We start from the raw sequence: 25,507 nt of genomic DNA on the forward strand, positions 1-25,507 counted from the left end.
TGCTGGGGGTGGTGGGTGGGAAGGAGGTTCACCTGACAAACGTGAGCAAGAGAGTCGGGTCTAAAGAACGTGCTCAGGGCCCTGCGAACTGGTGGGAGTGGGAGGGGCTGTGTCTTAGCCCCGTCAGTGGTGACCGCCAGCTACACCTAGGGCAGCTCACTCCCATGCCGCTCCAGGTAACCACTGTCTCACGTGGATTGAAGACCCACGATGAGGGTGTCTAAGAGCAGGCCTGTGGCCTGTCCTCTATGCGGGCTCAGGTGCAACCGTGGCCTGGACACTCGGGTGCTCTGTGCTGCAGACAAGGCAGCTGTGTGGAACCTCCTCGCGCCTGCCCCATGTGGGCAGGCAGCTCACCCTGCAGGGCCAGATGGGTGTGCGAAGGATCTGCCAGGCTGGGAAGATTGACATCTTGGACTTTCCTAGATTTTTGCCAGATTTTGTTCTCCTAGCTGACTGTAAACGTGGACAGCACCAGAGCATGGGAGATTCCCAAAGACTAGGTCCATGTAAGCTCTGCCATCAGGGCCAAGGTGACCTCCACGTCCTCACAGCCAGCGAGGCGGGGCACGTTTGCAGAGGCTGGAGCTGAAGGAGCACTCCCTGGCCGGGACGTCCTCTCCCTTGCCTCGTGCCCTCTTGGACCAAGGGACAACCTGAGCCGGCCCATGGCCACGCTGTGATCCAGCAGCTCGAGAAGTAGAGACAGGAGGATCTCAAGTTTGAGGCCAACCTGGGCAGCTTTGAGACCCTGATTCAAAAAATAGGTGTAGTCCAGTGGTAGAGCACCCTTGGTTTCAATCCCCAGGCCCCAAAACAAAATTAAAAGCCAACCAAACAAAACCCCCGCTGATCGTGAGATTTGTTACCGTGCGCGTGCTTTGGCCCCAGACTCACCCAGGTGCCTTACCACCGAGACACCTTCCCAGCCCCGTTCCTTTTCCTGGGCCACAGGCATGGCCACCATGCCTGCTCGTGTCTTGTAATCAGGTATTTTTCTCATGAACTGAAGAGTCAGCAGTCCCCGCTCCCACGTCCAGCGGCTTCACGATTCCCTGGCATCTGCATCTGTCACTATATAAACATGTCCAAGCTACGGCCTGTGGGAGCCCTGGCCTGGTGCTGTCGGCCTCCCTGTGGTGGCGCCCTGCTCTGTGTGCTCGCTGTGACTCAGGCAGGCACTGTGCCCCTCTGCTGCTCGGCATGTTCCCCTGAGAGCGGTTCCCACGCACTCACGCTGACGCTCGCTGCCCTCTCATGGTGTGGCCCCCCAAGGTGGTCTGCACAACCTGCCCTGCGACTCTTCTGCAGCCTGCTCTTCTTTCCAGGCTCCTGGGCGCCATCTGCACTGCTGCTCCAGGCCCCGGAGGCCCATGACCTCTCCTGGGTGGGCTTCCTTTTAGTGGGTCCCCAAAACTTGTCTTTCAGGGAGCACTTCCTGAGCAGCGAACCAAGACATGGTACGTGGGTCAGTCTGAGATTGCTTGGAAATACAATCTGACTCCTTACACCCTTAACTGCTGGCCGGGGCACCATTCTGGGCTGCAGTTTGTCCTTGAACCCCTGGGGTCACTGTGAGGATGAGTGCTGTCCTGACAGCTGGCCTGGAGCTCTCCCCTCCTGTTATTTGGGAACGGTCTTCGCCTCCACGGCTCTCAAACCCTCAGTTGCGATTTCATGCTACCCGGGACCTTGCATTCTGGAGACTTGTTTCCACAGTGACCTGTCAGTCTGACTTCCACCCTCTGGAATCCACTGTGCAGGCCCCGGGGTCCCCGGCTGCCCTCTGGAGCCTCACTCGCCTGTCCTTGGCTCTTCCGGTGACACCGTCCCCCTACTCTCTAACCTCGGAGCACCTTATTTTCTCTTCCAGGCATTTGAACATTCAGAGCTGACTCTGTGACACTTCTTATGACCTCCTAGTTTCACGGGTGCACCGACCCGAGACCTCCTCAGTTGGGACTTACCACCTGCCAGTCTCTGTGCACCGTCCTGGCCAATACCCATGCTGGGGGTACCACTGCGTTGGCACCCACTGCTGGAGACGTGGTAACTTCTTCCAGCTCAGCAAATGTTGACGTTCGTCCAGGCTGTCGTGTTAGCAGGCCACCCACCAAGCTCTGGCCACCACGAGCAGGCTGCTGGGTGCCACAGTGGACTGCAGGTCACAGAGAGGGCGGCATTTGATCTTCAAGTGGCCCAGTCTCCAGACTCCTACTACTATGCACATGGCACCAGAGAGCTGCGTCCAGGCACGTCCAGCCCAGGGCTGTGGTGACCGGAAGGACTGCCTCCCCCCAGAAACTGCTGACACCCAGCGCCTTTTCACGCGGTGCTGGCCACGTGGACATGGAAAAGGGCTTGTGTGCTTCCCTGTCCATCTGGAAGACTAAGCTGCAGAGGCCTTTGCGTAGGCAGAGTCCCCTCAGATTCAGGCGGTGGACGTGTCCAAAGTCTCTAGTTCACCACTTTCTCAACATCTCGTGATAAGCAGAGATTTTAAATTCTGATGAGACCCAGTTTTAGTTTTCCCTGGGCTTGGGTTTCTTCCTGTGAACGTGCGTCTCACTAGATCAGGACCCTTCTCGCGTGGTTTCTGTGGACGGTCAAAGTTAAATTTCCCCCAAGACACTCCCAGCTGCATTCCCTGGGACGTTCGGCCTCAGTCCAGAGCTTCCTCTCTCTCTTCTGCAGTCTAGAGGGGCCACTGGGGCTGCAGACCCTCCAGGACGTCCCGTCTATGATCGCCAGCAAGATCACGGGCCACCATGGACACTGCAGGGGTCAGCGGCAGCTTGGCCTTCCCTGCCAGTCCTCACAGCAGGGCCGGCTGCTTTCTGTTACTTCCAACCAGGAGTGGCTGCCCAGGATCCATGAGAAGCTACTCTGGGGCTTGGATGGGAAGCTGGACCCAGGTCACTCTTCGAGGGTTATTTTTGCAGGGTGGCAGAGCAGGGCGGCCAAGAGCACTCTGCTGGGCTTGTGTCAAGGCTCCTACACAAGTGAGTAGCGCTTATCCAGGGGCAGCTGGGGTGGGCCCTTGGTCAGATCCTGTTAAAACGCCCTTCTCCCTCTCACACCCAGGGTGGGGGAGGGGTCTGGTATTGACCCCCAGAAGATCCTGGCCTCCTATGGTCAGGCCCCCCCCTGGACTCTCGCCTGAGGCCGGTTGGGACCTGATGGCCTGCAGGACCAGAGCCTGTGTATGCTTGGACAGAGAGCACCTTCAGAGCAAGGACGCCCAGTCCTGGTACAGGGAGCTCCCTGGGCTCCTGCTGCCCCTGCCCCCAACGGTCCCCACTGCCCCAGATGTGAATCGTCTGCTGTGGCAAATGGCTTCTCCAGTGGGAGTCAGTCCCCGTGACCCGCCCAGCACTGACCCTTCCCTCACAGCCTCTGAGGCTGGTGGCCTCCCAGTGTCGACCCCAGGTCCTCCCTCCTCGGTGCGCACCACAGCCACTGGAGGAGATTCTCAATTTCAAAGGTGATCTTTTTTTTGACCCACGTGGCCTTTTCAGTTTCTAAAGGTGTCTGTCATTTGGCTTCAGATTTCCTGAACTGCACAGTGGCCCAAGGGTGTGACCTATGCGCTCACCTCTGCAGCAGCTGTGCTTACTTTGAAGGTCACTGGCAGGGGAGTTGCCAGTGCTCAGAGCTCCATGTGCACAGGTGGACGCTCCTCTGCTGGGTGTGTCCCTGGGGCATCGGCCTCCACATCCTGACCGAGGGGCCACGCTTCCATCGGAGACCCATAGGCAAGGAGAGCAGAGACAGCACCAGGCAAGGAAAAGGGGTCTCAGTGGTAACAGGAGCAGAAGTCCATGGGCCCCACCCACAGGCGACGGTCAGCACTTCACTACGGACACGGGGCATTTTATGCCGACCACTTGGAGACCCAAGACGAAGCTCCTTGGCAAATCTTGTCAGAATGACAGAAGAAGAGAGCGAACACCTGGGCAGCCTCATGCTGAGGAGGCTCTACACACCCTTTGGGAGACCGCCCAGGTGTGCGTGCACTCTGGTGTGCTTTCCTTCTTTCAGAATGTGAAAAAGGACATGGCCACAGTGCTGACCCTCGTGGCGGGGCTGTAGGACAGCAGCCGTGGAGAAGCAGCTTCTGTTTCTCCTGCACACTTCAAAGGCACGCGAGCCCCCTGCTGCTGGCTCTGTAGAGGGCAGACTGACCCCGGTGTCCTCTGGCTCCTCCACGTCCCAGGCCCAGCCCTGTCAGGCCATGCACCCCCACACCCTGGACTGCGAACCCCACGAGGGCCAATCTCTGCACGTGGGGCACTGGCTGGGTACCTGAGTATGTGGCTGGCCCTGAGTGTGACAGGCAGATGTGGAGACCTTGCAGACAATCACCTCCTGGCCTCGGATGCTGCCAAGGTCTCTGGGCAGCCTGTTACCCAGCACTTCCTGGGGGGACACACCCAGCTGGCCTGGACCTGTGGGTGAGCAGACTATGCACTGCCCAAGGCCCGGGGGCTGTGCTCGCTCTGCCCTGCTACCTGTGTGCTCTGGCCTGCGGGCTCGCCCTCTTCTGTTTCTTACAAATCGTGACTAAATGACCCTCCAGAGGGACAGATCTCAACTCTTGAGACCTAGCCACTGCCAGACCCAGCCAGCCTCTTCCAGGCTCAAATACGGGGACCACGCCCCCTGAAGCTGGGTATGGGGACCTGTCAGGGTCTCCCAAGTCCCCAGGGCTGCAGAGGTGAGAGGAAGAAGGAGCCACCCTGGCCACAGGCTCAGGCCCTTCTCCTGGATCCTGGGCTCCTCCTCTGCCGTCTGCCTTGGAACCTCCACTCTAAAGGCGAAACCATGCCAGGCACGGGGGGAGAGTGACTGCAGAGACCTGGGGAGCAGAGGCCACCTGGGCCAGAGGAGGAGGAGACCAGGGCCCTGGGGAAGTGCTGAAGTAGTGCAGCAATGCTGGCTCTGGCCAGTGCGTGGCCACAAACCTCGAGACCAGGCGACGATGGGAGGACGGACACACCACACTCTGATTCTCAGGACTCTGTACATGTTTCCAGGGGAAGAGTCACAGGGTCTTGATGCAGACCACACCGAGCAGCACTCGAGACCTTTGTCCAACTGGCTGCTGGACTCCAGTCCTATCCAGGGTGATGATGGCCACCTCTGCTTGAGACAACAGGAGGCATCCACCCAGAGGCCAGGCCAGATGTGGGAGGGAGAACGCTGGTTCCACTGGGCCTGTGGAACATCCTCCCTGCCACGGCACCTAGGATCAGCCTGCCATCATCACGGCCAGTCTGTCCATGCAGGCGATGCCACCACAGCCCTGGCACCTTCAGGGGGCTTCCGCTCTCAGAGCTCATTGTGCCGTGCCCTCGAGATCCTGCTGGACAGGTCCTGCAGATGCTTCTTTACCTGCAAACAGGGACATGATCAGCTGGACTAGAAGGGCAGGAGTGCCACACCCAGGGCGACTGCGCACCCCAGGAGCACACTGAAGAGACGCCCGCGCCCTGCCCTCCTCATCACACACTGTCCAGTTCGTGCCCCCAGGAAGCAGACCATCCTGACAAGCGGAATAGGTCTTCCCAGCGTCCACCTTGTTCTTAAAAGCTTGAGTGGGAGACGTTGTGGTGGGCTGCGTCTGCACGGAGGGTGAGCTCACCCTGGACCCACTGCTACAAGGGCCCTCAGGACCGTCCCCCGCCTCCAGGCCCAGGGATCTGCACTTTGCACAGAGCCCCACCTGCTGGCTGTCCCCCGCCACGGCTCAGCATCAGTCCTGGCTGAAGGTCTCCTCTTGGCGTCCCCAGCACAACTGACGGCTGTGTGCTGCCATTGAACCCAGGGCCTTGCACACACCAGGCAAGTGCTTATCGCTGAGTTACAGCCACAACCCACTTAGAGCCAGGGGCTCCCTGAGTTGCCCAGGCTGGCCCTGAACTTATGATCCTCCTGCCTCAGCCTCTGACACAGGTGTGTGCTGCCAGGCCTGGCTGGTGACAGGCTTTCCTAGCCAAGGCCGCACTGCCCTCCGTGGAAGGAAGGGAAGTCAGGACTGCACCTGGCAGGCGAGCCCTCTGCCAACGCCTGCACTCAGATGGCAGCGATGGGCACCGGTGACTGGGCGCCTGGCTCCTCCCCACTCAGCCCCCTCCTCCTGGCACTTCTGCATGACTTAACTTCTCAGGCTTTGCCGATTTTTGAGGAGGAAGCACAGCCCTGTGGTTCAGACCCTGCAGGCAGTAAAAGGTCCCCTCCCAGCCTGAGCCCCACTCCCTGGGCAAAGTCTCTCCTGGTTTCGTGGGGCCTGGTGCTGGATCCTCAGTGCCCACACCACCTTGCGTCCCTGCTCACTGAGCTCGCCCAGGGTGTCCCGTGGGAATGGCTCCTGGGGGAGGAAGGTGCCTGCTCTGTGGGTCCACCACCAGTGGTCCTCCAGCACCATCCCAGTCTCGCCCCAGTGTGGCGAGATTTGGACAGGACACAGCAGTGGCGGATTTGGGTCGCACCAGCAAGGGCCTGCACTCTGTGGGCCAGGAGGCCAGGCTCCATGCACGCGGGTTCCTGAGGCCTCTCAGGGCAGCTGCCCTGTAGCCTGTGGGGGGCGGCCATGTGGGTGGGGGCAGCCCTGCGTGGGCTGACAGGCACAGGCCAGGTGGAACCCACCTTGTAGCCCAGCTCCTGGGTCTTGCCCTGTAGCAGCGCATGCCTCTCCCTGCTGCGGCTGACGTGCTCGCTGTCGCCGAAGCTCTCCACGTGCTTCAGCTTCTGGTGTGAGACCTCCAGCTGCTTCTGGTAGTGGCTGTGCTTTTCGATTTTGGCCTCAAAGTGCTTGAGCTCCTCCTGGAAGGTTTTGACACTCACTTTTCTCCAATGTGACCCTGGGCACCTGAGGGCCTGTCTCTGGGCAAGGATGGTCCCACTGGGAGCCGGGTCATCGCAGGAAGTGGCTCAGGCTGCTGTGGCCGGCAGTCATGAAGCAGCATGCTTGAGGGCAGTGTGGGCGGGAGCGGCCACGGTGCCACAGCTAAGGGTCTCCAAAGGAGAGGGATGCCCCACCAGAGCCTGATGGCCTCGAGGACCTTGGTGTCACCCTGGGTCTCTGGTCCCCGTCTGCACTTTCTTCACTGCACTGACCCCAGGCCCATTTGCAGACCAACACCTGGTGCTTGGGCTCTTCCTCGGTCGCCTCTGCGTGTGCCTTTCCCTCCCTCCCTGCAGCCCCCGACCCCTCCTGCACCATCTTCCCAGATCCTGGTCACCCTACCCATCTCCAACTGGCCAAGGCCCTCTCCCACGGGTGACCGACCCGACTCTCCCGCGGAAACTAAGGGCTCTTCCCGGGGCCACGAGGGCAGGTGGGCATGACCACTCTCCCTGCTGGTAGTCGTCCCCCCTCTGGGCCTAGCCACCCCACCCCAGGTGCACACATGGAACACGTCCCGAACACTCAGATGACACAGAGTCCCATGGGCCCCCACAATCCCCCAAAGCCCCCTGGTTCAGCACCAGCAGCCCTCCCAAAGGCCTGTCCCCCACCTCAGGTGACCCGCCAGCCTGCAGCGGCTCTGCCAGGACAGCCCACAGTGACGAGTTGCTTAGCTTCCCATGGCTCAAAGGAACCAGAGCCCCTTCCTTGGTGAGCAGCCTCTTACCGTCTCCTCTCTGGACACCTCGCCCCATCCACCTCCCACAGCCCCTGTCCCACTGGATACACGGGCCACCTCCCCTCTCAGTGCCCAGTGGTCCTCTCCTCACAGCATGGCCAGCCAGGCAGACCACCCAGGCACAGACATGGCTCATCCTCGGCCATGGGGCTGCACTGGCCTGAGAGGCACGTTCATGTGCACACAGCCCCACCTGGCCACCAACCAGGACTCAGGGCTGCAGAAGTCAGCAGGGGACGAGGGCCAGAGGGAGCTGGTGGGGACAGACACACGAGTATGCAGGCCCCGCCCTACACAGGAACTCAGGCGGGCACACAGCGGGCACAGTGGGACAGACAGCAGGGCCTCCTTACCCGGAATGACTCCAGCTCTTTTTCCGTGAAGTTGGCGGACTGGGCCAGGTCCCACAGATCGATCACCCGGGGCTCCTCAAACTCTGCAAAAGAGCAGGAGCCACCTGTCTTAGGGGCAGTGTGGCTGCGCCCACAGAGCCTGCTCAGCCCCAGGATAGGGTGTGCACACGTGTATGTGACTGCCTGGTGTCAGCGCACAGCTGAGGCTTGGACACAACCACACGTAAGCCTGGGTACGCTCAGAGCATTCCTGAGGCACACTGGGCACCTGGTCTGTCACTCAAAGGACTGGCTGTGATGTGGCCCCTGGTGAAGGGTGCTTCTCCTGGGCTGAGAACCTGGGCCGCCCTGCCCATGACTGGAACCACCAGCTGCTCCTGGATGCCTCTGAGGGGCAGTGTGGGTTGGGGGCTGTGCATAAGTTACTTGGCATTGGTCAGGGCTGTCCATCAGAGACAGGTCCAGAGTGGGGGTTGGGTTGTTCACCTTTTTGCTCCTAAGCAGACCAGGTGGCTCCTTGACCCTGCTGGGTCCACTGGGGATACAGTGAAGCTGCCCAGCATGGGTCACCAGCCTCTGCTCACCTGGCCTGCCTGTGAGCCACATGGTGCCTGCTACTCCTCCTCCCGGCTGACCTTCCTGCCCAGGACCCGAGGGAGCCCTGGCTTGTGGGGAGAGGGCTGGAGGACAAGGTGCAAGGGCAGGAGAAACCAAGGAGCTGGCCGGACGCAGCTGCACGAGGAGACATTCTGAGGGGGGCGTGGGGCAGGGGTCAGCATCACCACCCACCATGCCCACTGTGGCCAAGCCCTCTGGCTCCTAATAACCCAGGAATGGCAAATCTGCCAGGTGGTATTATCACTTCCACAGGAGGCTGTGTCCAGGTGGGGGAGAGATAGTGACACTCTTGCCCAAGGGCACGCAGATGGCAGGAGTAGAACAAAACCAAGCGGAGCTGGGCCTGGCCCTGCAGGACACGTGCGTCCCTGTGCTGGGTGCCGCCTCTCGTCTTGAGAGGCCTTGCAGGTGGTGTCCCAGTGAAGCCAAGCCCCTGTCCTGGGGTGGCAGATGGGGTGGGCATGGGGGGAGCACGGGCTGTGCCTTGTGGAGCCTGCCACACTGGCATGGGCCTGAGGCTCAGTGAGCCAGGGCCAAGGTGAACCAGGGTGGCTGACCCACGCCCCCTGGCCCCAGGCCCAATATGCAGCAAGAGCATGCAGGTGGGGGCAGACCCAGACTCAGGAAAGCTCAGACTGATGGTCAACCAACAGCACCGATCCTTTCCAAGACCTGGGCAACAGAACTTGGACCAAGAGCACTGACCCAATGTTCCGTAGAGCCCTAGATGAGCACACCCAAGGGCCAGCCCACTTGTCCCTCGCCCTGTGGGAGAGCTGCCTCTTTTCTTCCCACTCCAATAAATCCCACGTCTTTGCATCAGCATTCACTCTTCCTTGTCTATGGGTTCCATTCTTCGGGTTCGTGAGACAAGAACCCAGAACGAAGAGACTGGTGGAGAGCCGCCAGCCTGCTGCCACCTGGAGGACACAGCCCCCACTAAGAGCTGCAACAAGCCAGCCACCAGGCTTGCTGGGAGGGGCTGTGCCTTGGGGCCACTGCTCCACCACCTGAGTCCGCTTCAGGGATGGGGCTGGCCGGGCAGAGGCACCCATGCTTACGGAACAGCTTGGGAAAGCGGACCCTGGGCCGGCCTCTCTCTAACAGTCAAGGAGCACATGTGACAAGGGCCCCAAGCCCCTGGGCCAGTCCCCCAAGCACTGAGAACACAACCTGCCAGATGCACCCTCCACTGCTACAGCCAGCAGCCGTGGACAGGTGCCGGTCGCGTACGGAGCTTACCGGCCGTGGGGCCGTAGCCCTGGTGGCTGACCTTCCTCAGGCGATCCAGGCCCTGGTTGATGCTGCGCAGCCTGTCCTTCAGCTCACTGTGCTTGCTGTGTAGGACGTCGTCCTTGACCTGGCTCCGATCGGAAGGACTGATGACGTTGTCATAAACCTCTGTGGAATCAGAACATAATGCCTGGTGAGGGCCTCCCGAGGGCCTGGCACTGGGACCACTGCGTTGCCAAAAACCACACCCCTGGGAGAGTTGCTGTCTCTGGGGACAGTGATGTCAGTTGATGGGCCCTTTCAAACAACAACACCTGGGTCCATGGTGACTGCAGGTGGACGTCAGTGCACCCAGAGCCCTGGAGGCCACCCAAGACGGCACAGCCCCACCAGCCCTCCAATGTGCTCTCTCTCAGGGTCCCTACTTGGGGGAGTTCTGAGGGCGAAAGGCCTGGCCAGTCAGGAGGCAGCAGCTGCCTGCTTGCTGGGAGAGGAGGCCAGGGTGGCCACAGAGCTGCTGCCAAAGCTGCTTCTGAGTGGAGCGTTAGTGCTGGGCTGTGGCTCAGGGGTGGAGCGCTTGCCTGGCACAGGTGAGGCCCTGGGTTCAATCCTCAGCACCACAGATAAATAAAAATAAGGTCCATCAACAACTAATAAAATATTAAACAACAACAACAACAAACCTGTTTCCATTCACAAAACTGGGTGGAAACCTAAGACAAGGGCACCGGGTGGCCCCGGGCAGGTCACTGCATGGAGCAGTGTGGCAGCACAGGTGGGGCAGGTGGACAAGGTACCTTCAGTCCTGCTCAGCGTCTCCAGCAGGACGTTGTACTCAGCCACCTTCTCTTTGTGGTGCAGAAACTCCTTCCACAGCTTGTCCAGCTCTTCACTGGAGAATTTCCCTGAGGTCTTCGCCTAGAGGGAAGGGGACCAGCAGGAAGTCCCCTGGTGGGGCGTGCCATCCCTCTGTTCTCCATAAGCCCCCAGACTCTTTGCAGGTGTGTACATCAGGAAAATGAAACCCAAACCAGGGAGAATAGCTGTTGCTGGGCACGGTCCCTCCTCCTTGGTGTGCCCAGACTTGGTGGGGCATGGTGACCATGCTGGCCAGGCAAGGAGAGGAGGACCCTGAGGAGGGTCCCCCACACCTACTCCCTCTCCTGGCTGTGGCTGGTGAACACAGCAAAGTCATCTCCCTGGGGGCCCAGGGCTGGTCACCTTGCCATTCCATCTGCCTTCTGCCCCCTTCACCACAACCCAGGACAACAGGCTGGCGCAGAGTTCCAATCCCTGAACCAAATCAGCGTGATCCAGACAAGCTGTTCTGAACCAGGGTGGAAGGGGAGCCAAAGCAAGAGAGCACCCTGATATGGTCAGCCAGACCATCACACCCCAAGACCTGGCCCCACCCAGCACCCGACTCTGAGGTCTGCAGCCCCAACAGCATGCCAGGCCAAGCCCAGCAGACCCGCCTTCCTAGACAGCACAGAGAGCCCACTCGCGCGGGGCACGGACACACACCAGGCTGAGGGGCATTCCCACAGCAGCAGCTCTGCAGGCCAATTAAGGCAGAGGACGCAGCCACGGGGTGGTGGTAGCTTGGTGGTAGAGCACTTGCCTAGCGTGAGAAGCTCTGGGTTCGATTCCCAGCACCACCATGAATAGATAAATGAAAAGAATGCAGTCACGCTGTGTTTTAACCTGTGCAATTTAATAACGTTGCTAAGCACGTTCTTAACATTTCAGCCTAAGAGCTATAAGCCAAAAGAATCGCTTTGTAGAGAGCACAGGCATGTTCCAAAGAGGAAGCAGAGGCTGAGCTGCAGGGAGGAGAACCATCACAAAGAGCAGCACTGTCCCAAGAAAGCTGCGTTCTCCTGAGGGGCCCCACCCAGTGAGCGCCATGCAAGGGACAGGGGCCTTGCAGGGCGACAGCTCGAGACCCACCCCCCATGCCCTATGCCTATCAGGGCAGGTCTGAGCGGTCATGGAAAAACGGATGGGTACCTTGTGCCACAGCTTCTCCAGCCTGGGGTCCCCCAGCCCGTCGTCCTGGGCGCTGTCACTGAGTGAGTTGCTGTGCACCATCTGGGCCTCCTTCCTCCCGTCCAGACCATACCTGGCCAAGATAACTAGAGAGGAGGGTTTTACTCCACACGGTTCTTTGACCAACAGTCCACCCATCTCAGAGACTCCCGGGGCGGCGCTGGCCTGCTTTCTCTTCACCCTGGCTGCTGGGTGGCCATGCAAGACGCAGTGGACCAGCACGCACACCAGCCCCCAGTGCTTACGAACATCAGGAGGACAGGCCTGGTTCCTCCCGTGGACACACCCTGCTAACGTCCTCCTGAACACAGAGGTGGCTTGTGGGAAAACCAGGTGTGGCCTGGACGGGCCACTGGCCACAGGGTCTCAAGGACAGGTGGTACTTCCCAGTTTCTGACCAACCCCAGTGAGGACAGACAGTCCACTGAGGAGTCAGGCAATGGCCAGGGAGCCTGACAACCCTGATGATGTGCTCATCTACAGGGGAAAGGCAGAGCCAGAACTCCTGGCAGATTCTGGGGCAGCTGGGAGGGGAGGCCAGCCAGCATGTCTGCTGCTACCCAGCCCAAGGGACGTACTGGCCTCGTACATCAGTCTTTCTGCCCCATGAGGACATGTACCTCTGGTCACTAGCACACAGCAGGGAAGGCCAGACAGTTGACCCTACTGTGGATAGGCTTGGTGCTCTGGACATGAGCAAATAGGGCCTGGGGCCTGGTCTCCTGTCCCAGGAAGCAGCTCTTCAGAGCCAGGGCTCTGACCCCTTAGCCTACATGCCAGCACTCAGCCACTGCAGCTCTGTGGGCAAGCCCCCGCCAGCCAGGCCCCCCTGGAATCCACAGCCCATCCGGTTGGCCCAGCCTATATATGGTCTTTGGAAACTCCCTTCCCCTCTTCTGGGCCCAGAAGAGGGGAAGGGAGTTTCCAAAGATCAGACAGGAGACCATAGGTCTCCATGCGTCTGGAAGCTTGGCCGCTGGGGGCCTCCAGCATGCGCAGCAGGAGCACTCTGGCGTTACAATCCAGGATCCCTGGTCCTCTCAGTGTCAGGCAGCCTACAGACGCCTCACTCCACTGCAGACAGTGGTCAGGAGCTGCCTGGGCGTGGGTGAGTGGGTCCGACTGGGGCACACACTCAGCAAAACTTGTCAAATCCTGTGGTAAGATTTGGATTCCATCACATGCAACTTTTATCTCTAAGAACGACTTTAAAAATGACTTAAGCCAGGCCCAAACTACTTGGCAGGCTGAGGTGGGAGGAACACCTGAGCCTGGAGTTCAGGGCAGCCTGAGCAACACAGGTAGGAGACCCTGCCTTTAAAAATAAAACAAACAAAAATGTTGATTAAGTAAAGGTTGCTCAGCCACCCCAGCCTCAGAAAGCCAGTGCCTGCCCTGTCTCCAAGGTCCGGCTGACCGGCCTAGGCCACCACTGCTCCCAGCTCCAGGAAGAGCCCAGCCACCCCAGGCCTCACACTCCCGACTCCCCTGGACAGCTCTGGCAGCCCAAGCCAGAGAAGAGGGTGGGGTGTGGCTCAGGGCTGAGGGCACAGGAACCACCAGACTCCTGACCACAGGTAAATGGCCAGGGCTATGCTCAGCAACCAGGACTGAGGAGGGTTCTGGGTGCTGGGCTCTGCCTCAGGTGGAATCCCAGAATGCTGAGGCTGGAGGAGGCCTCACAGAGCACGGAGTCTGGCCTTTCCTGAGGTGGCCGTGGGCTGTGTGTGGGGTGAACAATAGGTGCAGACAGGGCTGTGCAGGCAGGACCCATCCCTCTCAGGACAGAGCCCATGTGGGCTTTGCCAAAAGAGCCACTGTCAGTCTAGATGAGGCAGTTCAGTGAGGTACGTCCTTAGGGTGCCCAGGGCAGAGCTGGTGGAGATGGGGTTCCCCAGTGCTCCTACCAGTTGTACCCATTTCTCATCCCAGGCTCCTATCTGGACACTGCATGACACAGTCCCCCTGGGTGTGCTGTACGACCATGGCACAGGGAATGGAGAGCAGGTCCACAGACCACACCTGGAAGACAGTGGGCCTGTGTGGCCATGAGAGTGGCCAGCATCAGCAAGCACCCACCTCCTGGACAAGACCTCTCCAGGAGTGCTCAGGAGGGTCAGCTTCCAGAGTTCCACTAAGGCTGTTGCCAGGCACCAGAGACCAGTGTCATCCAAGCAGAAAACTCTGCCCTACATGGGTCATGGGCCTGGACTTTACTAGGCTGGAAGAAGCCACTCCCAATGAGGACACCAGCCAGCAAGGGGGGGAAGGTGGTCACTAACCCACCTCCCTGGAGCCCTGGGCTCCTCTATCTCTTGGGCCTGGACTCCTGTCCACCAGGGCAGGGCTGGTTCCTCTGGAAGGGAAGGGCTCTGGCAGCTCCAGGGCCCTCCATCCTATACATGCCCAGTTCCTTCTGATGGGGTGGAATTGGGGCGGGAAACTCCACAGCAGGCTCCTGCCCTGCCCAAGAGGGTGGCCTCCCCAACATGCTGCACGAAGTGCATCTGCCCCGACTCATCTCAGGTGTGTCTCCTCTAGCCTGATGGCCCTCTGCTGCTGCATGTGGATTTTGTGTTCCTGATACACAATCTGAACTTGGCCTGTAAAATGGGAGAAATGAGGCTGGGCCATGGCGCACCTAGACACCGTACTGTGGCGAAGCTCTGAAGGCCTGAGCAGGGAGAGGGACGGCTGGGGACAGCACTGGCTCTGGAGGCAGAAAACTCCACACAGGATATCCGTCCCTGAGTCTGTTAAGGGGGGACCGGAGTCAGCACCTCAGTGAGGCCTGAGGAGGAACAGTCTCCTGTTGGACTGAGGAGGGGACCTGCATCCCCCTCGGGCTGCCTGGGTGAACCGTGTCCCCAACCTGTTTCCAGGCCATGCAGCTCGGGGCCGTCAGCCGCCGGGGCATCTGTGTGTCTGGAACTCTGATCCTGGTCCTCCTCCAGCGTGCCAACAGCACTCAGGGGACAGACAGGCCTGAGACTATGGCCAAGGTGCCCCTGGGGGCGAGCTTGCAAGCTGAGGCTGGGGAGCCGCCCCCCCCCACTGTAAGAAGAAAAACAAGCACCATTAAGATTGCGAATCAGCTTTGCTTCTTTCTCCCCGTCCTCGTCCAGGCCCTCGATCTTCAGTTTCTTCCAGTTGAGCTCATCTCTCTCTTGAATCTTCAGATCGGCATGGAGCTCCGCCAGCTTCACAGGAGAGAGATGCAGCTGCCCAACAAGAACAGAGCAATGTGTGACCAAGGCAGACATAGCCTGAGGCTGACCTGGGAGAAGGGTAGCAACTAGGAGACCCCAGACAAGAGGGGACAGAGTTGGGGCCATGGGCAAGAGGTTCTAAAGACAGCCGGCCTTCCACCCAGGCCCGAGCTCTAGAAACCCCAGTCCATGGAGAGGTCGCCCCTGATGGCGGCTGCCTAGAGGCTGGGGCTGCTGTGACAGGCACCGTCCCTCCCTCCCCGCTGGTACACGGCGAGTTTCACCAGGAAAACAGGGTACCAATGAGGGGCTGGGCCTGGTAAAGAAACGCATTACCTTTTGCTCATGCTGCACAACTATGAAAAAACAACTGAAAGTGCCACAGAGAAGACTGAATTTACAGAAAATAAAATCCAAATAACATATATTTTTTGAGGATAGTACTGGGGATTGAACCCAGGGCCTCCCACAGGCTAGGTGAGTGCTCTACCACTGAGCCACGCCCCCAGTCCTCCAAACAAAATTTTAAAAACCAGAATCAAGCAGAACTACAACTGTCCCAGGACACTGGCCACGTCTGAGACAGAGCCAGGCCATGTGGAACACAGATCCCGAGCACCTGCAGTGGGTATGAACTGGACTCCCTACCAGATGCTTAGCCTGTCCTGGGCAACGGGAGGGGGACGGTCAGCAGAGACCCCTACAAGTCCTCCAAAACAACTGCAACCTCTGATTCTCCTACTTCATTTCCCAGGGCCCTTAATCCCCATCTCTTACGTGTATCAGGCTTTCCTGTGAGCCCAGGACACTTCTGAAAGGGAACCCTGATATCTGGAGTGGAAATAATATTAATAATAACCCCTTCATTTACCTGCTGGCAAGCCAACCCTGCAGGTATAACCCACCTGTCCTGCCTGGCAGGTTGCAGCAGGGAAAGGGGCAGGGTCTGGGGGATCTTCCGCCCCTCCACAGCTGGTGCTTCCCTCCTCTCATCCAGGACCCACTCTCCAATGAATGACTTCTCTGCTGACCCTGAACCCCTTTCTCTGTTGTCTCCAACACCCTCTGACCTGGCCCTGCCTGTCCAATAATTTCTCCTCTGAACTCTATCGGGTGCCCCTGCTGAAGGCTGGATGCCCATCTGCAGCGTGCCCTTGAGACCCTGGAATGACTTGACTGCATCTCATCTGTGGGCTCCCAGAGAAGCAGGACACAGGCCCTGGAGGCAGGGTGGAGTGGGGGCAGACAGGAGAGCAAGCCAGACTCGACTGTTCTGACACACCCAGCCACCACACAGCACAGCGGCTCCCCCTTGCCCTGTTTCTGATCCGAAGCCCACATTTACTTATTTTCTATTTGTGACACAAAACTCTGGAGCAATAATAGACAGGTCTGTTTCCATCTCTAATTCCCTACACACTGCATCGTCTCCCCTGCTGGGAGGAGACGCTGCGGGGAGGAGACGGCTGAGGCTGTTTTTTATTTTTATTTTTTTTAATAAATATTTTTTTAGTTATAGTTGGACACAATACCTTTATTTTATTTGTTTATTTTTAGGATTGAACCCAGCCCCTCACACATGCTAGGTGAGCCCTCTACTGCTGAGCCACAACCCAGCCCGAGGCTCTGGTTTTGCTCTGCAGGGAGGGCTGGTAGTGCCCTCACGCCAGATCTGCCCTCTCTGGGGCTGTTGGGGAGGGTCCAGGTATTCACCAATGCTGCTTGGTGCCTCGCTGGAGGGCAGAGCTGAGGACCTGGGCCACAGCCTTCCTCCAAGACTCAAGCACGAGCACTCTCACCTGCAAACTGTGGTGGGCTTCGCACCCCCTGCCCACCTTCCCAGGGCTCTGAGAGAGTCAGTGGGCGAACATGGGGGGGTACACTGTGAGATGCAAAAGCGGAACTGCACAGGGGGGCCACCATCTGCTCCAGGGTCACCTGTTCTCTTCTCAGGCCCAAACCTCAGTGTCTAAACCTACCACCCAAATCTCTCAAATGTCATGACATGCCCACTATCCTCTGACATATAGCTGCCTACAAGCTCAGGGCTGAAGGTACAGTGCCCAGAGCCACAAAACCAGCAGCTGTCAGCTCTACTTGGGAGGGAGACAAGCAGGTCACGTGCAAACACCTGGCTCTCACTTCAGGATTCCTTTCTCTCTTTAAAGTTAGACGTTAACCCATCAAGTTTGAAGTACTAGTTAAAGAGAAGTAAATGCAAAAAACAATCCATTAGGGCTGGGGGAGAACACGTGCCTACCATGCATGAGGTCCTGGGTTCAAAGCCTAGCACTGCAAAAATAAACACAACAAAAGCAGACTCTGTCAAATATTAAGTCCTGGAGTAAATAACTGACAACCAGGAGACAGACAGGGGGCGGCCCAGAGCATGGAAAGACAGAACTTGCCCTTTAGACACCACCTCCAACGGCCCCGAGGGTGAGCACAAACCCTAGGGAGAGCACAAACCCTAGGGAGCTGCCCAGCTGCCTGTCACTCTCCCTGGAAGCCCCAGTGCCACCCAGGAATCCTCTGTGTGCCTAGGAGCCAGTGGGGCTCTGGAACTTTCCAGACCCTTCTGATTTTTCAATCCCCCGTCCCCAGAAACCCAGGCCCAGAATGTGTAGTCTCTGGAGTCCATTCAAACCTTGGCCCCTAGGGCCAGGGCTGTGTGTTCTGCCAAGCAGAGATGTGCAGAGCACAGCTCAGACAGGGCAGGTAGTGTGCCCAGCACCCATGCTGCCAAGATGGCCACTCAACTCCCAAAGAGCAGCAGGTGCTGCCCACGTGCTGGCTTGACCACGAGGCAACCTCGCTGCTGCTGGCTAGGCAGTCACTGGCCAAGCAGCAAGCCGCTGCAGACAGCTGGCATGCAGCACCCTCTCATGCTGCTCAGTCCCTCGACAAAGGGCTTGCTGGCAGGAAGGCCATGGCCAGTCCTGTGACCACCCTTTCCTCGGAGTCCCTGGAGAAGTGTGACACAGGGCCCTTCCAAGGGCACGAAGGAGGAGGAAATGGAAACATCTGGCAACAGGGATGGGCTTCTTGGGTCCTTTGCTCTGTGCACCTGACCTTTAAGGACAATACCTACTTTGGTTGTGTCAGAGGTGAAAGATGTTCATCTGTGTCAGAAATAGGAACTCTGAGCTTAAAGACCCATTTCCCAGGCTGAGGGTGACAGTGCACCTTTACTGCAGGGGTGCTACTCAGACCTAGGAAGCCTGCTCCTCAGAAAGAGAAGCCCCAGGTGTCTGTGGGCATATGGCAGCTGCCACAGAAGCACCCCTCCCCCACAGCTAAGGACAGCCCTGGGCTGGGAGTCTGGCATCTTGCAACACACTGGGTGTGTCACAACACCACAGGACTCAGCTTGCTTAGGGACATTTGGGAAGTGGGGACGGGGTGATTTCAGTCAGGGTATGAAGCTAGGATGGACTGTCTCCCAGGATGGAAACACTCTCTGTATCTTCTCACCTCCGCCCCCACAGGAGTCTCAGGGTGGGTCTGACCTCCTCAAGAAGAGGGTCAGAATGAGGGTGAGGCACATGGCTTTGTCACACTTATTATCTGACCCTCAGATACTATGACATGCTATATAGTGTTGTCTGCTATGATACAACCATATATTTAGAAAGCCAAAAAATGCATAATGCTTTTGTCAAGCAAATAAGAAAGGACAAAATCTTTCTGGCCAGTGAAGGAAGGTCACGAGGCTGAGAACGCTGGTCCCCCATGCTCCATCTGATTCTGCCACAGAATACAAAGAGACCCCAACTCAAAAAGGGCCTTGCAGCACCCCTCACTCCCACCTAAAGCAGCGGGTAGGTGGTGGGTGAGAAGTGATGTGAGCTACTGCCTCACATGAACACCCTCTTCAAGCTGACCACAGACTCACTTGCCTTGTCCACCCCAGGATCCAGCGCTCTTAGTAGTAGGAGTAGAAGCATTAAGCCCACCTTGGACCCAAGGCTACAGGGGCCTGAGCAGAACACTCCTCCTGGCTGCCCTGAGGCGACTCAGTACCTGGCCACAGCTCCTACCACCACCCTTCCATGTCTAGAAGGAAAACCAGCAAGAGTCAGTGTGTCCTCAACTACTAGGCTCTCTGGAAGTGGGAAGACACACAAGATGCCCTAACACAGAAGTCCACCCTGGAAGAACTTCCCATTCGGTTCAGTGGAAAAGGTTTGCACACATGACTGCAGAATTTCAGAGCTAGAGGGACCAGAAAGGTCATGTGGTCCAAGGCCTGCACAGGGCCAAGGGGAGCTGGCACCCAGCAGTGACCACAGAAGACAGTGGAGAATAGACTGGCCTGATACCAAAGCACAGGAGAACCCAGAGATGGTGCAGTGCAGTATGGGGACAGGTGCCCTGCCAGAGGCCTAAGAAAGGCACCCAGGCTGACAGATGCAGAGGCTGGCCTGGGGCATGTTTAGATGGGCAAGTGGAAGGCCTAGGCCAGCTCCCAAAGCAAGGGGAGCCTCTGGGTTCATGGGCACCAGAGTACATTTTCCCAACACTGTCTCCAACTCAGACTAGTGTCTTCTTGGTTCTCTAATCTCACCCTGCGGAGGAAACTCCACCCAGCCAATAGTGGCTGGCTCAGCACACCCATCAGAGTGGGCAGCGGGGGCCATTGAAAACACATCCTGAGCTCTAGACTTTCCTGGTCCCTGCTGCTCAGATGGTCCTGCCACATCCAACCCCACTGTGTCCTTGGCCCATTCCTCCAGGAAACCACTATGCTTCTCTAGCCTACAGTGCTGTCTCCATCTCTATCTCTGTAGGCCAAACACTATACACCGAGGTCCTCTCCAGCAGAACCTCAGGACACTGGCTGGAAATGAAGCTGGGACAGGAGCATCTTGTGAAGGGCTTACAGGGCTATACACACTGGACACAACTCCCCTTCTTGCAGCGTCCCCTGCAGCCAGCCTCCCAATCCTCCCTCACTACTCTTCCTCCACGGCCAGAGAGTCTGCTCTCTTCCAGAATTTATTCTTATCTTGCAAATTATTTACTCAAGAATGCTAAAACTGGACTACTTAAAGGAAGAGCTAATCTGACCTCCTTCTACTTAAAGATGAAGAGCCTGAGACCCAGAAGAGTGAGTCTTAGTTTGTAAATAACTATTTTCATACACTTGAGCCCATGCCTAAAAAATGAAATAGCTTTTATGTTAATGTAGAGTGTGGCTGGCCAAGGGTCATTCCAGTTAGGAAGATGGCTGACCTTGGGATGCCTTTTCCCCTCTAGGCTTTGGTACCTTTATCTCCAAAATGAAGAGATCTGATTAGATACCTGTTAACTTCCAGTTTAGCATTCCCTGGGCCTTTTGTTTCAAGAATTCTAAGCTGACCTACCCTCCACCTCTCTGTATCCCTCACCCAAATTAACCAGCACCAGCCTGCTCCTGGGACTTCTGCTGTTCTTGGAAACGTCCGTGTCCAACCTCACCTGTTTTAATTCTTTCTCCATAAAGAACAAATGGCAAAGGCCTGCAAAAGGCCAAAGGCTAGCTCTGCCTCACTCGGGATAACTAGCTCGCTGGGCAGGGGAGGCTGGCGCGCGAGGACCAAGCTGGTGGATACCCTTGGGGGCAGGCCTCCAGCTGCACTAAAGGCGGCGCAGCTCCACCCAAGGTCTCCCAGGACTTCTGCAAGTCTCGCTGCCTCAGGGTCCCCTTCCTAAGGCAGGTGAGGTGGAGGTGCCCACCTGACCTCGCGGAGGCAGAGCTTGCGGGCCGCAGGAACCTGGCCAGGGCTGACTGGCACGGCCGCCCCAGCCCACCGTCCCCGGCCCCCGCTCACCCTCCGGGCCTTCTCCCACAGCTGCTTCAGCTTCTCCATGCGGAACTCCTCCCCGGGTTCGCTCTTCGCGGGCGACTCGGGCTCATTCTTCAGTGACGGAGTGGTCGGCGTCTCTCAAGNGAAGACGGGGGTGGGGGGGTTGGGGGGTGGCTGGCTCCCAGAAGCACCCACCAGAGCCCAGCTGCAGCTGGTGAGGAGCACCTGTCCTTCAGACCTGAACCAGGGTCAAAGTGAACATCCGTTCTCACAGGGTCTACGCTGATATCGTGGTCAGTCTGACCTAACCTTAAAGCGGGTATTAACAGCGGAACAGTGGGCTAGCTGCTGGCTCCCAGAGAGGAAGGCCGAGCCTCCCCTCCTTCCTGGGACAAACAAACAGCTGGACAAAACGACACGATGGCTCTCAAGACAGGGCAGCCCTTCCTGGAAAAGTATAGGACGCAGCTTTCCCCTACAGACGCCCACCCTCGCTTTGTCCTCAGCGCCCCTTGGCCCTGAGACCGTCAGGATGTCCTCACCGCGGGCTCTCTCGGCCCCCAGGCCTCCGCATCTGTGGCTCCCTCCTTCCCTCTGGCTCCCACTCTGCCCCAGGGCACCGCCAAGCCCCGACGTTCAGTCGGTGGATCTACTGAAATGTGGCAGGTGGGGACAGCGGCCAGGTCACGCACACTGGCAGGGGGACTAGGCTGAGGGAGACAGCGCTGCGGCAGGTGCGTGGCAGGTGCCCCCCACCCCCGTCTTCAACACGGCGTCCAGGGCTCCGTCTTCGACACAGTGTCCAGGATCCCAACTTGGACACAGCATCCCAGGCTCCAGCTGGCCACTGAGGAACCCCAGGGGAGGTGAAAAATAGGCCAGCCCTGTCTGCTCAGAGAGCTGCACCTGATGCAGCGGGGTCTGGCAATGTTGTCTAGCTGTTCTCCCAAGTGGGAGCCATATGGGTGTGTGGACACTGGCTGGTTTTGTTTGCTTGTTTGTTTAGACTGCCTGTCTGAAGATGTAGGTACCATGCAGGTAGCTTCCCATCAGCTTTTTAAACCCCTCACTCCGTGTCTTGAGCAGTCAGCCAAGGGTTCTAAAACTCTTAAGGGAAGCTCCTCATGTGAAAGAGAAGAGAAATGGAAACAGACAACAGCAAAAAAGCAACTGGGCGAAAACAAACCATGTAGGTAGGACCTGGGGGTGTAGCTTGGTGGTAAAGGGTTTGCCTTACAGGTCCTGAGATGGACCCCCAGCACCACAAACAACAAAACAAGACCAAACAAAGGGAAAAACACACACAGGAAAAATTGGGAAAAATGACCATCACTATTATCCTCACAGAGACCCACGGAACACACACACACACAGAAAATATATGTATAAAATGTATAATGTTATGTATAATATATAAAAATAATATATGTAGGTCAGAGAACAGTGAGTTTTGGAAACCAAAAGCCAAATAGAATGATAGGAAGATTTTGAAGAAAATGCTGATTAAGTGGATTAAAATCAGGAAGAGATGATTAATAAGAAAGAATAAATAAGGAAAAAATTAGATCTCCAATTCAGGAGAAGTATTATTTGATTAACAAAGTTTCACAAAGAAAGTACAGATAAAATAGGGAGAAATAAACTATCAAAGAAATGATTTAAGACAAGTTTCCAGACCTACAGGGGGTGAACAGTTGGGAGGTTGAAGGGACCCACCAAATTGCTCACAATGAGTGAAAATAGACCTCTAACACCCAAACACATTTTTGTGAACATTGTAGGCAAAAAGATTTTTATAAGCTCTAAAGGAGAAAAATAACTACATGGAAAAGGCAGAAATGTCTTTAGGCTTCTCAACAGCAACACTTGAAGTAAGAAAGCAGCAGAGCAGTAACTTGCAAATCTGGAAGGAAAATGACTTCCAATCTAGAATTCTACACCCAACCAAGCAAACTATCAAGAAAATATGAGAGTACTTAATGAGAGTCTTTCAATAAAAGACATTTTACACACACAAGTGCTCCACCAAAGTGAGAAAACAAGAAAGAGGAAGACGTGGATACAAGTACAAGATCCCGTATGAGAGAGGGAAGAAAAGGAATTCCCCAAGGATAGTCATGGAGGGTGACCTGTGGCAGAGATTACTCAAGGGATAGACAGGTCAAATGCTGTCTTTACCATTATTTCACATTTTTAAACCTAAAGACACAATGCTCACGTGGGCCTGGCTCAAATTCTCACGTGAACGTGTTCCCCAGTTCCTGATGCTTGGAACTGCAGAGGCCACCCATTTCTCCTGACATAATGTTTTTCTTGACCATAGTCCTGAGAGCTACAGAAGAAGAGGCTCCAGATTGGCCCCTTCTTGTGCATATTCCTGTTGACCATTGGTACTTGGACCACATCAGAGCCTTCAAATGTCTTGGCTCTGACAAGTCACCTTTGTCCTTTGCTCCTGATATCCTCAGAAAGGCCCCTGAGAACCCACAGAGAAATGGAGGCCAGACTGGAAGGAAAGCCTCATTCTCCTTGGCTTTCACCTGGTCTTCTGGTGGTGTAGGGTCCTGGGACCCCTTTTCTTGTACAGCCACCTTTGGGTGCCCTGCTCAGCTTTCCAGAACTAAGCACCATTAGGTAGGAGATGCAGACACAGGTGATGAGGCTGTGAATCAGGTGATGATTCAAGTTGGAATAGTGGTTCCCTGGCCTAGGGGAGGAAGGAGGATAGCAGGAGGTGGATGTGCAGAGAGGCTTACTAAAGTACTGCCCATGTATGATTTCTTGACCTGGGTGGTGGGTACGCATGTGCATTCTGTCATTCTTCAAATTGGGTGTTCACACTGAAAGACTAATTTGTATACATTATATATTTTTATTTTTTTAAAATATATATTTATTTTTTAGCTTTCGGCGGACACAACATCTTTGTTTGTATGTGGTGCTGAGGATCGAACCTGGGCCGCACGCCTGCCAGGCGAGCGCGCTACCGCTTGAGCCACATCCCCAGCCCCATTATATATTTTTAAAAATCTTACAAAATCGCCTTAGTTAATGCAAGAGTACAGAGGCCTGACACACAGTAGGGGTCCAGGTGAGGGCCTACTCTCTTCCTGGGCTCATCCTACAGGGCTTAACATTTTTTTCACTTTCTCAATTCAGCTCAACTATCTCGAGGCCCCAGCCTCCACCATGCCCAGCCCCTGCTGGGTGCTGAGGATTCTGCGTAGAACCTGGCTCTGTAAGTGGTAGGGGAAAGATGTGGAAAGTGGACAAGCATGGCCCTGAGAAAGCCCCAGCGGGAGAGCCCCCATGAGGACAGAGAGTGAGGCTGTCCAGTTGTGAAGGAAGGGGCCACAGGCCAGCTGATTTCTTGCTCAAGGAGAGGAGCAGGGCTGCCGGCCTGTCTCCAAGCAGAACTCTCCGAGCAGAATGCACCTCGCTGTTCAGGACTGTCTGATCTTCAGAAGCAGGTGTCGGGGGCTGGCTTACTCCAGCTGTCGAAGGGCACTTGGTCCAGTGGGCACCTGCATCTGCAACTCTCAGGAGCCCCCAGTATTGTTGCTGAGTGGTCAGGTGGATGAGAACTGGTTCTGGATTTCATCCTACTACAGCCAAAGAACAATTTGTTTCGTCCTTGAGTTTGGAATATAAATGCTGTTCTCACCAGGCAATGGCAGGGAGGCACCATGGACAGGTGAGTGCCAGGTGGCCACGAGGCAGGTCCTGTGGTGGGAACACAGTGCCAGGAGGCAGGGCAGTGCTCAGGCAGAGGCCGGCCTGGAGGAACTGAGGGTGCTGCTGGAGAGAAGACTTTGTCCAGAGGAAATGGGGAGCCCTGGAAGTGTCCTGAGCAGGGGGTGGCCAGGTCAGATTCATGTAGAAGGCACAGAGACCAGGTGGTAGATGATGGTGACCTGGATGAGAGAGATGCCCCAAGGTGGTGAAGGTGGAGCAGCCATGTGAGGGTAGAAGGGACTGAATTCAGTGACTAAAGTCTGGACTGATGCCAGGCAGCAGGTGGGACGTTCCCAGGACAAGGGAACAGTGGGGAAGAGCGTGTTCGGAGGAAGAGAGAGGCCGGTTTTACATTTTAAGCAGGGAGGGTACCCTCCCTTGGATGTGTGTGGAGCTCTCCAGGGCATTTAGCCAAGTAGATCCAGCTCTCAGAAGAGGGGTCAGGAGAGAGGAGAGGGAGCTGACACGGAGCAGTGGACGCCCTGGGATGGGGTGGGCAGCTCTCAAAGGGAGGGCAGGGAGGTGGAGCTCCCAGGGCAGCTCCCAGCAGCCAGGTGGAGGGACACCCGGAGGAGTCCTGCTGCAGACCAGGTGAGGGAGGCCAGGGAGAGAGCACAGCACCACAGCAGGGGCTGGCCCCGAGGGAGAGCAAAGCCCAGGTCACGCGTGGCCTCTGCCTATGCAGCTGATGGGCTCTGTGTAGGAAGCAGGGTCTGAGATGGGGTTGGTGGGTGATTTGTGGAGGGTGGAGTGGACCAGGTGAAGGGAACTTGTTTGCTTCAATAGTGTGAGGGTTCTTCAGCTTCATCCAAGGGGTGCCTAAGAGGTAGGAATCATATCTCCCAGTTGCCCTGTTTGGGGCCAGGGCCACT

At 57.0% G+C, this 25,507-nt stretch overlaps 2 protein-coding genes across 2 annotated transcripts in view; one reads left to right on the forward strand and one right to left on the reverse strand.

The window, feature by feature from the left end:
* Dok7 (docking protein 7) overlaps positions 1–801 on the forward strand; it is a 23,465-nt gene extending 22,664 nt beyond the window's left edge. The window contains exon 5 of the mRNA XM_048783970.1: positions 1–801. This exon is cut by the window's left edge and continues 2,738 nt beyond it. The gene's annotated coding sequence lies outside the window, so the exon portion shown is untranslated.
* A 4,208-nt stretch (positions 802–5,009) lies between these two features.
* Lrpap1 (LDL receptor related protein associated protein 1) overlaps positions 5,010–25,507 on the reverse strand; it is a 37,591-nt gene continuing 17,093 nt past the window's right edge. Inside the window, exons 2-9 of the mRNA XM_015481716.2 lie at positions 20,925–21,035; positions 14,979–15,123; positions 11,864–11,988; positions 10,651–10,771; positions 9,863–10,021; positions 8,003–8,085; positions 6,649–6,825; positions 5,010–5,394 (exon numbers count right to left, since the gene is read on the reverse strand). Coding sequence (XP_015337202.1) covers positions 5,332–5,394; positions 6,649–6,825; positions 8,003–8,085; positions 9,863–10,021; positions 10,651–10,771; positions 11,864–11,988; positions 14,979–15,123; positions 20,925–21,035 — 984 coding nt within the window. The 3' untranslated portion in view covers positions 5,010–5,331. The remainder of the gene's footprint in view (positions 5,395–6,648; positions 6,826–8,002; positions 8,086–9,862; positions 10,022–10,650; positions 10,772–11,863; positions 11,989–14,978; positions 15,124–20,924; positions 21,036–25,507) is intronic.

Source organism: Marmota marmota, unplaced genomic scaffold, assembly GCF_001458135.2.
Source record: "Marmota marmota marmota unplaced genomic scaffold, marMar, whole genome shotgun sequence".
Lineage (NCBI taxonomy): Eukaryota > Metazoa > Chordata > Mammalia > Rodentia > Sciuridae > Marmota > Marmota marmota.